Here is an 11,540-nt window from a genome sequence, read left to right on the forward strand (position 1 = left end):
GCCTTCCCCGCCCGCTCCAGAGCCTGCGGCGGCCCGAGGCGCAGAGTGGGCGGGGCCTGGGCGAAGATGGGGGCGGGGCGCGCCGGCCGTGCGAGGCCGAACCTTGCGGAAGCGCGGGGAGGGGTAGGCTGAGGGCTGGGCTACTGCAGGGGGGCGTGGCGGAGGGGCCGGATGGGCCGGCTGAGTGGGCGGGGCTCAGCCCTTGGCGGGGCGGGGCGAGGCGAGCGAGTGGGCGGGGCCGGATGAGCGGGCTGGGAGGGCCGTGCTCTCCTGTCCGCAAGTTTCCGTGTGGCCGTGAGCCGGTGAGCCCGGGCACCCGAATACTCACCGGGGCGGCGCTCGAGCTGGGAGAGCCATTCCGGGCTCGCTTTGTGGCCGTTGTCCCCCTGCCCGCCCCGAGTGCCTCCGGCCGGAGCGCAGAGGGAGGGGGCGCACTCCGCAGCCCCCCGCCTCCCTCCCCCAGCCGGGGGGAAGAATGTGCCACCAGCTGTTCTCCGCTCGCGAGCGCGGCGCCCAGGAGTGAGGAACTTGGAGAAAGAGGAGACAAAGGCTGCAGTTGGGACGGATGAGTTAGAGACTTGGGTTTGGGCAAACAAAAGGTGCGAAAGACGAGAAGGGGAGAAGGAGATGGCAGCGGGGGAGCCCCGCGGTCTCGAGTTTCTGGGAGTCGCGCTGTGACACGCATGGTTTCCCCGGCCCTTCTGCTGGGCTGACTTCCGCGAGCTGGGAGCCGGACTCGGGCGAGTTGGGGAGCGCACGGGAACAATGGACAACTTCTTCCCCGAGGTGAGTGCGCTCGCGGCCGGGAGGGCGGGCGCCGGCGTCCCGGGCCGGGCTGCTTTCCGTGAGCCGGGCGCGGGCTCCTTTCCTGCCCGGACCTGGCCTTCCAGGAGGGAGGGAGGTGCTCACCGCGCCGCGCGCACACACGCTACCGCGCGCACTTAGCCCGAGAGGGTGAAACTTTCTGGGAGTCGCCAGAAATCAAGCCCCGGGGAGTCTCCGGCTGAGTAATCCCTGGCGGGATTTATTTTGTCCCGCCCTCCCACTTGGCCCCGGGATGCAGGGAAGGTGAGCGTCCTTTTGCGGGGGTGGCTGGCTCACCGGGTGTCCCCGCGGCGACCCGCGCGAGGTGAGCTGGCGGACGAGGGGCCCGGCGGGGAGATGTGCCTGCCCGGCTGCCTGGATGCAGGAAGCCCAATGAAACGTTCATCGGGGACTTGCCTTTCTCCAAGAAAGGTCTGGTCTGGAATTTCCTTTGCAAAACGTGCCGGCTTCCTGTGAAAGGGGTGCAAACACTTCCAGAGGAGACGCTTAATGAAGTGTGAGAAGGGAGAGACGAGGGTCTAATCGTTCACTATGTTCTCGGCCTGTCGGACCTTTGGGGTCTAGGTTCTAGTGCTCACCAAGAAGTGCGCTTCTAGGATCTGAGATCATTCCAGAGGGTGAGATCAAAAGATCATGTATTTGTGCTGACTGTCCCTGGCAGATTTGGAATTCGAATTTAAAGAAAATCGTTAAGAGCGAACATTGGTTATTTTTGAAAGATTAAACTGATGCTCCTTTTAGGGTCATTGAGGGCGCGACACCACGGTTACTTGAAACCCTTGACTTGAGAACCCTTTTCTCTGGGATCGGGAGTTACCGTGGTTTCTTGGCTCCCTTTCCTTTCTTGGTTGTGTTTATTTAACAAATTCTATTTAAGTCTGAGGTTTGAAGTGGCTCAAAGTAAACTTAGTTGGCTTAATGAGTCTGATGTGACTTTCATTGAAAGCCAGGGGATGTTTTGTAAATCCAGGACAGTTTTGGAACCTTCCAGCAAATTGGATTGGTGAGGGTTTGCCTCTATGTTGGCTTACTTGCTTTCTCAGACTTAACTGGATTTATTATTTCAAGTCATTGTGCTTTCCGGATGCCCACTTACTATAAATAGCCTGATGACTATTTATAGTGGCCAGAGTGGTATATTCTTGTGTAATAGTAATGTCCCTTTTTTTTTAAGTGGTGTCTCACAGGTGATACCCACATTCATGGTGAGAGGTGGACTGGAAAGGAATTAATCATTCATTAATACATATTTCTTCTTTTTTATTTTTACATGAGACCTATAATTGTGAGCCTAGCATTTGCTAATCCACAGACCTTCGTTTTCATGCCTGTAAGAAGGCACCAGAACTTTCTGCAGGAGTTGCAGGTTAACCAGTGATAAAAGACCAGTGGGCTAGTTTAATTGCTTTCATCTGTAAGAAAACCTGAGGCTCTGCCTGCGGGACTCTAATTCTTAACTTTTTTTGGCGGGGGGAGGGAGGCCTTTGTTTTGCTCTTGTGTTGTGAGTTCTTTAGGAAATGTGATGAGACGTAGAATTTGTATTCGATTTGTTGGGGTCCCCATCTCCATGAAGCCTGTCTGTAGACTGCAGGGGGGCCGGTGACCTCCCCTTTGGAAGAACTCTGCCCCCTAGTGGAAGTGGGGAGAACCGCAGGATAACATGGGGCAGCTGCAACCTCCTGCCCTGGTATCCTCCCATTGGACTTTGAAGTGCTGTCTCTCCTGACACTAGGCCTTGGTTCAGTGTAAGGAGACCTAGTTGTTGGATTTTATATCCATGATTAATATAATATTGAAGAGGCCTTCAGAGGTCGTCTTCTCCATCCCCTGCCTTTCCTAGGTGAAGAATCTTAATCCAAAGACGTTAAGTCACTTGCCCAAGGTTGAAGAGGTTGTTATAGAACTCACAGCCTCTTTGCTCTGTTGCTGGTGACTTTAGTATTGGGGGACATTGTTATTCAAAGTTATACTTTTACTCTTGTGATGTATTTCTATTACAATGTTAATTGCTAATCAGAAATTAACTTCTGATTCAGTTATTTCTAGTCAGTAGTAATTTCTAATCAGAGTTCCTCCCCTAACCATAATTACTTTGAATGGGAAGCCAGCAGGGCCAGAGAGGCTATACAGTGCTATTAGTTGAAGACATACTCCTAACATAGATCCTGTCTCTATGGATCTCTCTATGGAGTAAGTGTGGAAGCGATATATTTCCAAGGACGGCAAAATTGTAAGGCCTCTTGTATCACGAAGTGGTGTCCTGTTCTTTGGTAACTTTTCCCATTGTGACTTAGGGATAATAACTTATTGCTTGTTGGACAGCAATTTGAAGCTAATGTTAGCAATTGAAATAGAATTGAATGTGATGTCGCATGTATTAGCTTTATGTGTGAACAGCCAAATAAGAAGGAAACGGGAGCTCCTTGTGACTCACAGCTGCTATTTAGAACTAGACCAGAGTTTCTCAAACTGGGTACCATTGACATTCTGGGTCAGTCAATTCTTTGGTGTGGGGGAACTGTCCTGTGTAGAGTGGGATGCTAAGCAGCATCCCGGGTCTCTACCCACTAGATGCTACTAGCACCTCCAAGTTGTGACAACCAAAATGTCTGCAGACGTTGCCAAATGAGCCACAGAGGACAAAATCATTCCCAGTTGAGACCCACTGAGTTAGACCCACGAAGCAGTTGCCTCGTGGAATTAATTCCCGTGCGTGTTGCAGGCACAGCTTTCTTGCCTACTTTTCGTAGCATCAGACATCTGACTGCCGGTCACCTGGAAGCTTGTGAGGCTTGTGCCCGGCAGCTGATGGCTACTGACCTCAAAATGTATGCGGGGATTGGAGAAACAGCGCCCTATACTCCCCAACTGAGTTTCAGTTTCTTCACGGCCTTAGATCTTTATGACATCACTCGAGTGAATTGTGTGCGCACTTCTCGGAAATTTGCTTTTTCAGCATCTAGAGGTAAGTTGTTAAAAAGTTACTTCACGAAGAACCTAAGGTTAGGTATGTCTGTAACCAGAAGCGATTTTTTTTTTTTTTTTTTTGCGTTACGCAGGCCTCACTGTTGTGGCCTCTCCCGTTGCGGAACACAGGTTCCGGACGCGCAGGCTCAGCGGCCGTGGCTCACAGGCCCAGCCGCTCCGCGGCATGTGGGATCCTCCCGGACTGGGGCACAAACCCGTGTCCCCTGCATCGGCAGGTGGACTCTCAACCACTGTGCCACCAGGGAAGCCCACCAGAGGCAATTTTTAAAACAAACTGAAAAGGCTCAACCGGCAAAGTGGCAAGACTGCTGTGCAAACGTGTTGATGTTTTGAAGTGGCTGCTGTTTCCAAGTCCCCAGTGCTGGGTACAGTGCCTAGAATACTGGAGGGGCCAGTCAATGCCAGCTGGACACGTAAACGAGCGGGACTTCTCTGTCTTGTTGTAGGAACAGGCATGGCATGATGGCTGTTCAAGCAAAAGATCTTTTGAGGCTTATTAACTGGACATATACGAACACTTTGATTTTTCAGAAGTGTGTAAAGTACACACAAGTAAGATACTCATAAACACATAAATACAAACATAAAGCAGGTATTAATGTATTAAGTGCTAAATTGTTAGTGGAAAGCATTCCAGCTGTACCTGTTTCTTACAGCCTGGTTCACCCTGGGCTGGAACAAACGCACCTCTCCAGGTGTTAAGTGGAAACACCTTCCTCATTTCCACTTAATTTGGGGTGGTGTCTTAATTTCGGTTGTTACCTGGAGTTCAAATAGTTTTTTAAGCTGGAACGAGTTCTTGAGCCTATTTTTCTCCCCTTTTTATAGTGTTTTGTTTGTTTCACATCTTACTGATATTTTTTGTCTTGCTAAAAGAAATAAGACTGTTGATTTTGGCAGCTCCTTCCTCCCCCTCCCCCCGCCCCCCAATCATCTCTCAAGGGCAAAAGGCAAGCACTGAGGACTTCCTTGTCCCACCACATCCTGCAGGCCACCCCTTTGATGACTATAAAATGGAATCATCAGAACATTCCCTGGTGTCCCCTTTTCCCACAGTGCAGTCACAATGCCTTGCCCTTTCTGCACACCCCGCAAGGATTCCTGTTGTCACTTTTGGGCCCTGCCATGTTGGGTGCAGCAAAGGCACGGAAGCCGCTGGGAGCAGGGAGCCCTGGTCTTCTGGGCGCTCACCTCTCCCCAGATCAGGCCCAGAGCAGTGTGGGTAGGGCCAGCACTGTTTAACCAGAGCTGTGCAGGGAGAGTGCCGAGTGTTTGTTTTTCCAGCTCTGCTGGCTTTTAAGTGAGGTCACCTTTAAGGACACAAGCCTTGAATGCGCTCTTCTATGGAGTGATGGGAAATAGGGTACCTCCTTATAAATGGGTTTCAAAATTTTGCATTCAGAATAACCTACGTAATTCAGTAAGCCCCCTACATAACGAACGAGTTCCGTTCCCAGAGCACGTTTGTTAAGTCCAATTTTAAGTTCAACAAAGTTAGCCTAGGTACCCAACTAACACAATTGGCTCCATAGGACTGTACTGTAATAGGTTTATAATACTTTTCACACAAATAATACATAAAAAACAAACACAAAAAATAAAGAAAACATGTTTAATCTTACAGTACAGCACCTTGAAAAGTACAGTAGTACAGTACAACAGCTGACATCCAGGGCTCGCATCGGGTGAACAGGCAAGAAGAGTTACTGACTGGAGGAGGGAGAGGAGGTGGGAGACAGTAGAGCTGAAGGATCGTCAACAGTAGGAGATGGAGGGCAAGCTGCAGTTTCACTCACGCCTAACATTGATGGAACACACATTCACATCATTGAAAGTTCACAACTTGAAGGTCCGTGTGCAGGGGACTTATAGTCTCAGGTCATTGATTTGCAGGGCACGCTCAGGCAGGAGCAGCCAGTGAAGTCTACAGGAAGCTGGGCCACACTTCCCTGGGCCTGAACGCCCCTAGGCTGATTGAGAGCCTCCTCCCTAAGAGTAGAAGAGATGTGGCCTCTGAGAGGCTGGCTGTACCCTCCACACTTATGGGCTCTCAGCCAGGTTATCTGACCTTCCTGGGCTTCCTTTCTCTGTCTGTAAGTGAGCATAATAGTGTTGACCTTGCATAGTTATTAGAATTCGAGATAAGACTTACAAAGCTCTTGGCACCTGCTAAGTGAGTAATAATAAAAGGTTAGAGTAACTTAGAAATTAAGAACGAGTGGCCTTTGATGGTGACTGAAATCCCAGTACTCTATGGTGCAGGGAAATCTTGGTCTTCGAGCTGTTGCCAGTATCATTTCTGGTGCTAGATTGCACTTATTAATTTTCTCCCTTTTGACCAATACACTTCTGGCTGATTTTCCAGAATTCTGTCTAAAGCATGTCTAGATTGCTTATAAAGTCAAGCTCACGTTCTTAGTCCGGTTTCCAAGGCCTTCTGATCTTGCACCTCTCTTTATTCTTTCCCCGCATGTGAATTCTATTCCAGAGGGTCTATTACCAGCCCTCCTCCATACCTTCGCATGTGCCCTTCTCTCCGCTGATCGGATGTCCTGTCTAGCTCCTTTTTGAAACCATCCCCCACAAGTCTAGTTCATGGTCACTCCTCTCTTTCCTATGAACTTGACTCTACTTTTTTCTGTCCTGGTTGTGTTAGGAATTTACCCCTTTTAGCTAGAGGCTTTACTTATTTTGTTTTTCCTTCTCAGATGGACAGACAGAGTCTTGAGAGGTTAAATAATCCGATTTATAAGTTTTATCACCTCGTTTGCACTCAAAGGTCCTTAAGGATGGGATTCTATCCTTGTGTAGCTGTTATTTTCCTCTCAAGTACAGATTTTTTTTATGGTGGGAGGGGAGATGCTTCTAACTTTTTCCCTTGATTATGAAGCATTTTACAGTTCTTTGAAGACAGTAAAAAATAGGTTTGCTGTTTATCGAGTGCTTATTGTGTGCAAGGCATGTTTCTGAGCACTTTCCATTCAGTAATTAATTAATTTAACAACCCTATGAGTAAGGCTCCATCGATGAGCAAAGTGAGGCAGAGAGAGGTTAAATAACTGGCCCAAGGTCACACAGTTAGAAAGTGATGGAGGCTTTGAACCCACACAGGATGTCTCCAGAGGGTCTGTGCTCTTCACTGCCATGCTTTCCTCTCCTGTTGGTGACATTTGTCTTATGCTTGCATCACTGTTTCTTTGATGAAGTGCTTAAGACCTTAGTCAGTTAGTGGATGATTTTTGAGTTGAAAACTGCACGGGGGTTTGGGAAAACAAATGGCCCACGCCCCAGAAACACTGCAAACCCAGCAGGAAAATGTTCACCAGCTTTTGAACATGCCTCCAATTTTTATTTGCTCTGCCTTTTACTTAGGAAAGACAATTACCTTCTGTTTCCTTGTAAGATGTGGTTTCTAAAGCTGCCGGCCCCAACCTCAAGAGGATGGTAGGGAGATTTAGGTAATAAGGCACTTAGAAAACTAGATTTTTGAGAAGTATTTATTATATTAAAAGAAAGGATAGGACTCACTTTTCTCCCTATTCTAAGTCTCAGTTATCAGAGTATTCCTCTTGGAGGTTTTCTGATGGAATCTTCTCTTTCGATTAAAGATTCTGGCCGCCTTCCCAGAGTTTCTCTATATCCGTTGTTTCACTTGTTAGCTTATTAATGCTTGTGGGTGAAGTGATCTTTGACAGGAGAGCAGAACATTTCTCATAGAGCATTCCTTGAATAAAACATTTTGATACCTCACTAAAAGCTGTTTGGAAAATGTGTCCGCCGGGCTTAATATATGAAACTTGAGTCCCCAGTTTAAATCTAGCCCCTCGTGTCACATGACATCACATCATCTGACTCTGCCAGTTACAGGAAAAAGTGTTAGAGTTCTTGTGGCAAAGCCATGCCACATCTCTTGAAGCACAGCCAGAGCAGGGGAGGACCAGATGGCAGTTAGGCATTTCACAGTTCTGTCTTCTCCCCAGCTTCAATATCTACGCTTCAGGATGAAAATTGCCTCTGTAGAAAGGCATTTAAAATTGTGGTAATTAAAAAAAAGAGAGAGAGATTTATATTAGAAAAGGTAGGCAATGTTGAATTTTTGTATTTTGTGGTAGGGATGTTTATCTTTATTACCTGTCAGTGATTAAAGGGCAAGGTAAAATGAGATTTGGACGTTGGAATAGAAAGTAGCTTTTTCACTTGGCCTCTTACCTAATACTGGGTCCCCAAAGAACCCCATAATTCTTTTAAGTGTCATTTTTTGGGGTCAGTTAATAACATGTAAGCAGTATCCATTGACAGTGATGTACATTGTGGAGAGAAGTGGACTTACCTCTGGGTAGAGTCTGTGTTCATGCTATCTACTTTGTGTGTTAAAAGTCTATTTAAAAGTTTTTCTGGTAGACTTCATGCTCATGTGTGTGGCTACCATTGATTTTTGGTTTTATCAGCTTCACAGGTACTTAAATTGGGTTGCTAGGAATATATGTAGAATTAGGAGTGTTCTTGCTTAAAAACAAAAGCTTTGATAAACATAGATTTACAATATTACTTTTCCATGTCATTCTTACATTTTTTTCTTTCCTTAATCCTGCAAAGGGTATGTGCTAAGTTTAGAAAATTTAGAAAATGCCATAAGCAAAGGACAAAAACTTTCTGTCCTACTCTTAATGTTTTGTGGTATATGCTTTCTTTGCCTCTGTATCTGTTTCTGTGAAAGCGCACCTGTAATGTTTTTCACTTAAGAGTTGCTTGAGAGGGCTTCCCTGGTGGCGCAGTGGTTAAGAATCCGCCTTCCACTACAGGGGACACGGGTTCGAGCCCTGGTCTGGGAAGGGCCCATGTGCTGCGGAGCAGCTAAGCCCATGAGCCACAACTACTGAACCTGCGAGCCACAACTACTGAGCTCGCGTGCCCGTGTCCTGCAATAAGAGAAGCCACCGCAAGGAGAAGCCTGCATGCCAGAACTAGAGAAAGCCTGCGCGCAGCAACGAAGACCCAACGCAACCAAAACCCAACGCAACCAAAAATAAAATAAATAAATTTAAAGGAGTTACTTGAGAAAAGCTTTAAATGGCAAGGATCTTGCATGTATACAGACGGCCCCTGTGATTTTCAGGGCCGGGGACAGGAGTACAAATGCAAGCCCCATATCACATCTGTAAAATATTTAAGTTATAAATCAAGCTTCCAAACTGGTAAATAAATGTCTTCTATTCTCCTACCTTGATAAATATACCTTCATTAGGACACAATCGAAAAATGTCTAAAGCTATGGGTTTTATTGCCCAAAGTCAGACTGTGAAAGCTGAATGAAGATAATTATAGTTGCACATGTGTGGGTGTCCTGTTGATGGACCAGTGATGTCTGCGTGCATAATAGACATATACTCCATAGTAAATTTTCCATAGGTCTACTTTTCTTGCCCATATTTCAGCAGAATCACTCATTATATGGTTACAGTCAAGTTTTTCACAATAATTTATGTGTTACTGACAGTAATGCTAAAGTAAAAAACCTTTCTTGAGTCATTGTGGTTCTTTTCTTTTTTTTTTTTAATAATTGTGTTTATTTTTACTTGTTGACAGTTTGCTTTATTTATTTATTTATGGCTGTGTTGGGTCTTCGTTTCTGTGCGAGGGCTATCTGTAGTTGTGGCAAGCGGGGGCCACTCTTCATCGCGGTGCACGGGCCTCTCACTCTCGCGGCCTCTCTTGTTGCGGAGCACAGGCTCCAGACGCGCAGGCTCAGTAGTTGTGGCTCACGGGCCCAGTTGCTCCGTGGCATGTGGGATCTTCCCAGACCAGGGCTCGAACCCGTGTTCCCTGCATTAGCAGGCAGATTCTCAACCACTGCGCCACCAGGGAAGCCCCCATTGTGGTTCTTTAATTAATTTCGGTTTGGGGATGCTTTGCTAAGGCAGCCAGTAGTTATTGGCATTGTCAACAAAATTCATACAGCAATATTTAGGTTAAAAAAAAAGGAATAAGATTACGTGTGATAGGTTATGGATACTGCAGGAAGCACAAAATATTTTAATTTTATTGTATAAGTCATATCATTAATATTGTGAATTTCCACTGTTTCTTAAAATATTCCTCAGACTTTTCAATCCTGTGTATATTATAAAGAAAACTGAAAACAGAAGTTAATTTGTTAAAAATCTGTTTTCAGATGAGACTAAACCTTAATGCATCTCAGCCAGAAAATAGTCTACATATAAAAATGTGTGAATCTTTTTCTTCCTCGTCATGCAAATGTTTTTATTGCCTTATATTTTCTTAAAATACCAATTTTGTTGCCTGTTTCACATGTAGTTCCTGTTTGAAGAAATTTTTCTCTAAAATTTTTAAAAGCACATTTTTTTAAAGTGAAGTGGCCAAATTGGGTCTTTTGGGGGTTTTGGAAGCTTTTGCTAATATTAATAGTAAGCAATAGCTTATATCAAATAGTTGCTGCTACTGCAAGTTCAAAATTAATATAAGATCATTTTCCACCAAAGACCATGATTTACTCTTTATTTGAGGAACTTCTGTTTGTTTACCTTCTTTTTTCTTTGTGATGCACAGTGCACTGGTCTGAGTGGCCCTGCATTCTTCCTGGACATGTATCCCTATTTATGTGTCCATTATAGGTGTTTCTAGGTGTTTGCTATTATAGAAAACAGGACACATACATTGTCGTACCCAGGTCATTGCAGACTTCTCTGATTATTTCTCGAGAATAAAATTTTCCAGGAGTGGGGCTGTTTGTTCAAAGGGTTCGCACATTTTTACTTAGACTATTTAGCAGCAAAAAGTTTTCTGAGAGGTGTCGGTGCAGATTACAGCAGGCACAGCTGAGACACCCTGTCATGATGTATTTATGGTAGCAGGGATTTTGTAACTTCTTATTGGAGTCTTAATGACATGCATTGTTTCACAGAGGAAACACATAATACTAGATTTCTGTGTCCACTTGTTAGGTTCTTCTCTGAACCAGAGTGGAGGAGGGAGGCATTCTTCTCAGTTAATTACAAGCGGGGTGTTGATTCGCATCTGACCCCCAGAAATCCCTGTGCCGGGTACCTGATGTTCATTTAAGGCCAAAGCCTACACAAGGAGCCTTGCTGTATACCGCCTGGGGAGCCATTGGCCATTTGTTTGGGGAATCGTTTGTATGGATTTTTCTTTTAATTCTTATTCCTTTGCATTGTAAGTATCCTTGTGAGTTAACCCTGGGCTACAACAGTTACGTGGTGATGGTTCTAACTGTAGGGATTTAGGTAACGTACAACACTGTTGACGGGTGTGTGTGTGTGCGCGCGTGTGTGTCTGTGTGTCTGTGTCTGTGTGTGACTGTAAGGCTTATTATTTCTATTAATTACCCCTGGGAGATCTTTCCATGGACTTTGAAAGAGAAGTGTTGAATTCTGGGTGAAAATAACACTCCACCTTTTATATACCACTGCCATTTAGTACAGGTTTGCTTCTGTTTATCTCTGCCCACATTTTGTTCTTTTAATGATGTGCACTAAGGGCCAAAGGGTATATACAGCCCTCCCGTAGCTTTCAGCCTCAGATTTTCAGAGGTGGGCAAGGGTGCCCTCTTTCTTTTTTTTTTTTTTTTTTCTTTTTGCGGTACGCGGGTCTCTCAGTGTTGCGGCCTCTCCCGTTGCGGAGCGCAGGCTCCGGACGCGCAGGCTCCGGACGCGCAGGCTCAGCGGCCATGGCTCACGGGCCCAGCCGC

At 45.9% G+C, this 11,540-nt stretch overlaps 1 protein-coding gene across 1 annotated transcript in view; it reads left to right on the forward strand.

Moving 5' to 3' along the window:
- The first annotated feature begins 335 nt into the window (after positions 1-335).
- MYO10 (myosin X) overlaps positions 336-11,540 on the forward strand; it is a 223,371-nt gene continuing 212,166 nt past the window's right edge. Inside the window, exon 1 of the mRNA XM_007448889.1 lies at positions 336-786. Coding sequence (XP_007448951.1) covers positions 766-786 — 21 coding nt within the window. The 5' untranslated portion in view covers positions 336-765. The remainder of the gene's footprint in view (positions 787-11,540) is intronic.

This window comes from Lipotes vexillifer, unplaced genomic scaffold (assembly GCF_000442215.2).
Source record: "Lipotes vexillifer unplaced genomic scaffold, Lipotes_vexillifer_v1.1 scaffold778, whole genome shotgun sequence".
Lineage (NCBI taxonomy): Eukaryota > Metazoa > Chordata > Mammalia > Artiodactyla > Lipotidae > Lipotes > Lipotes vexillifer.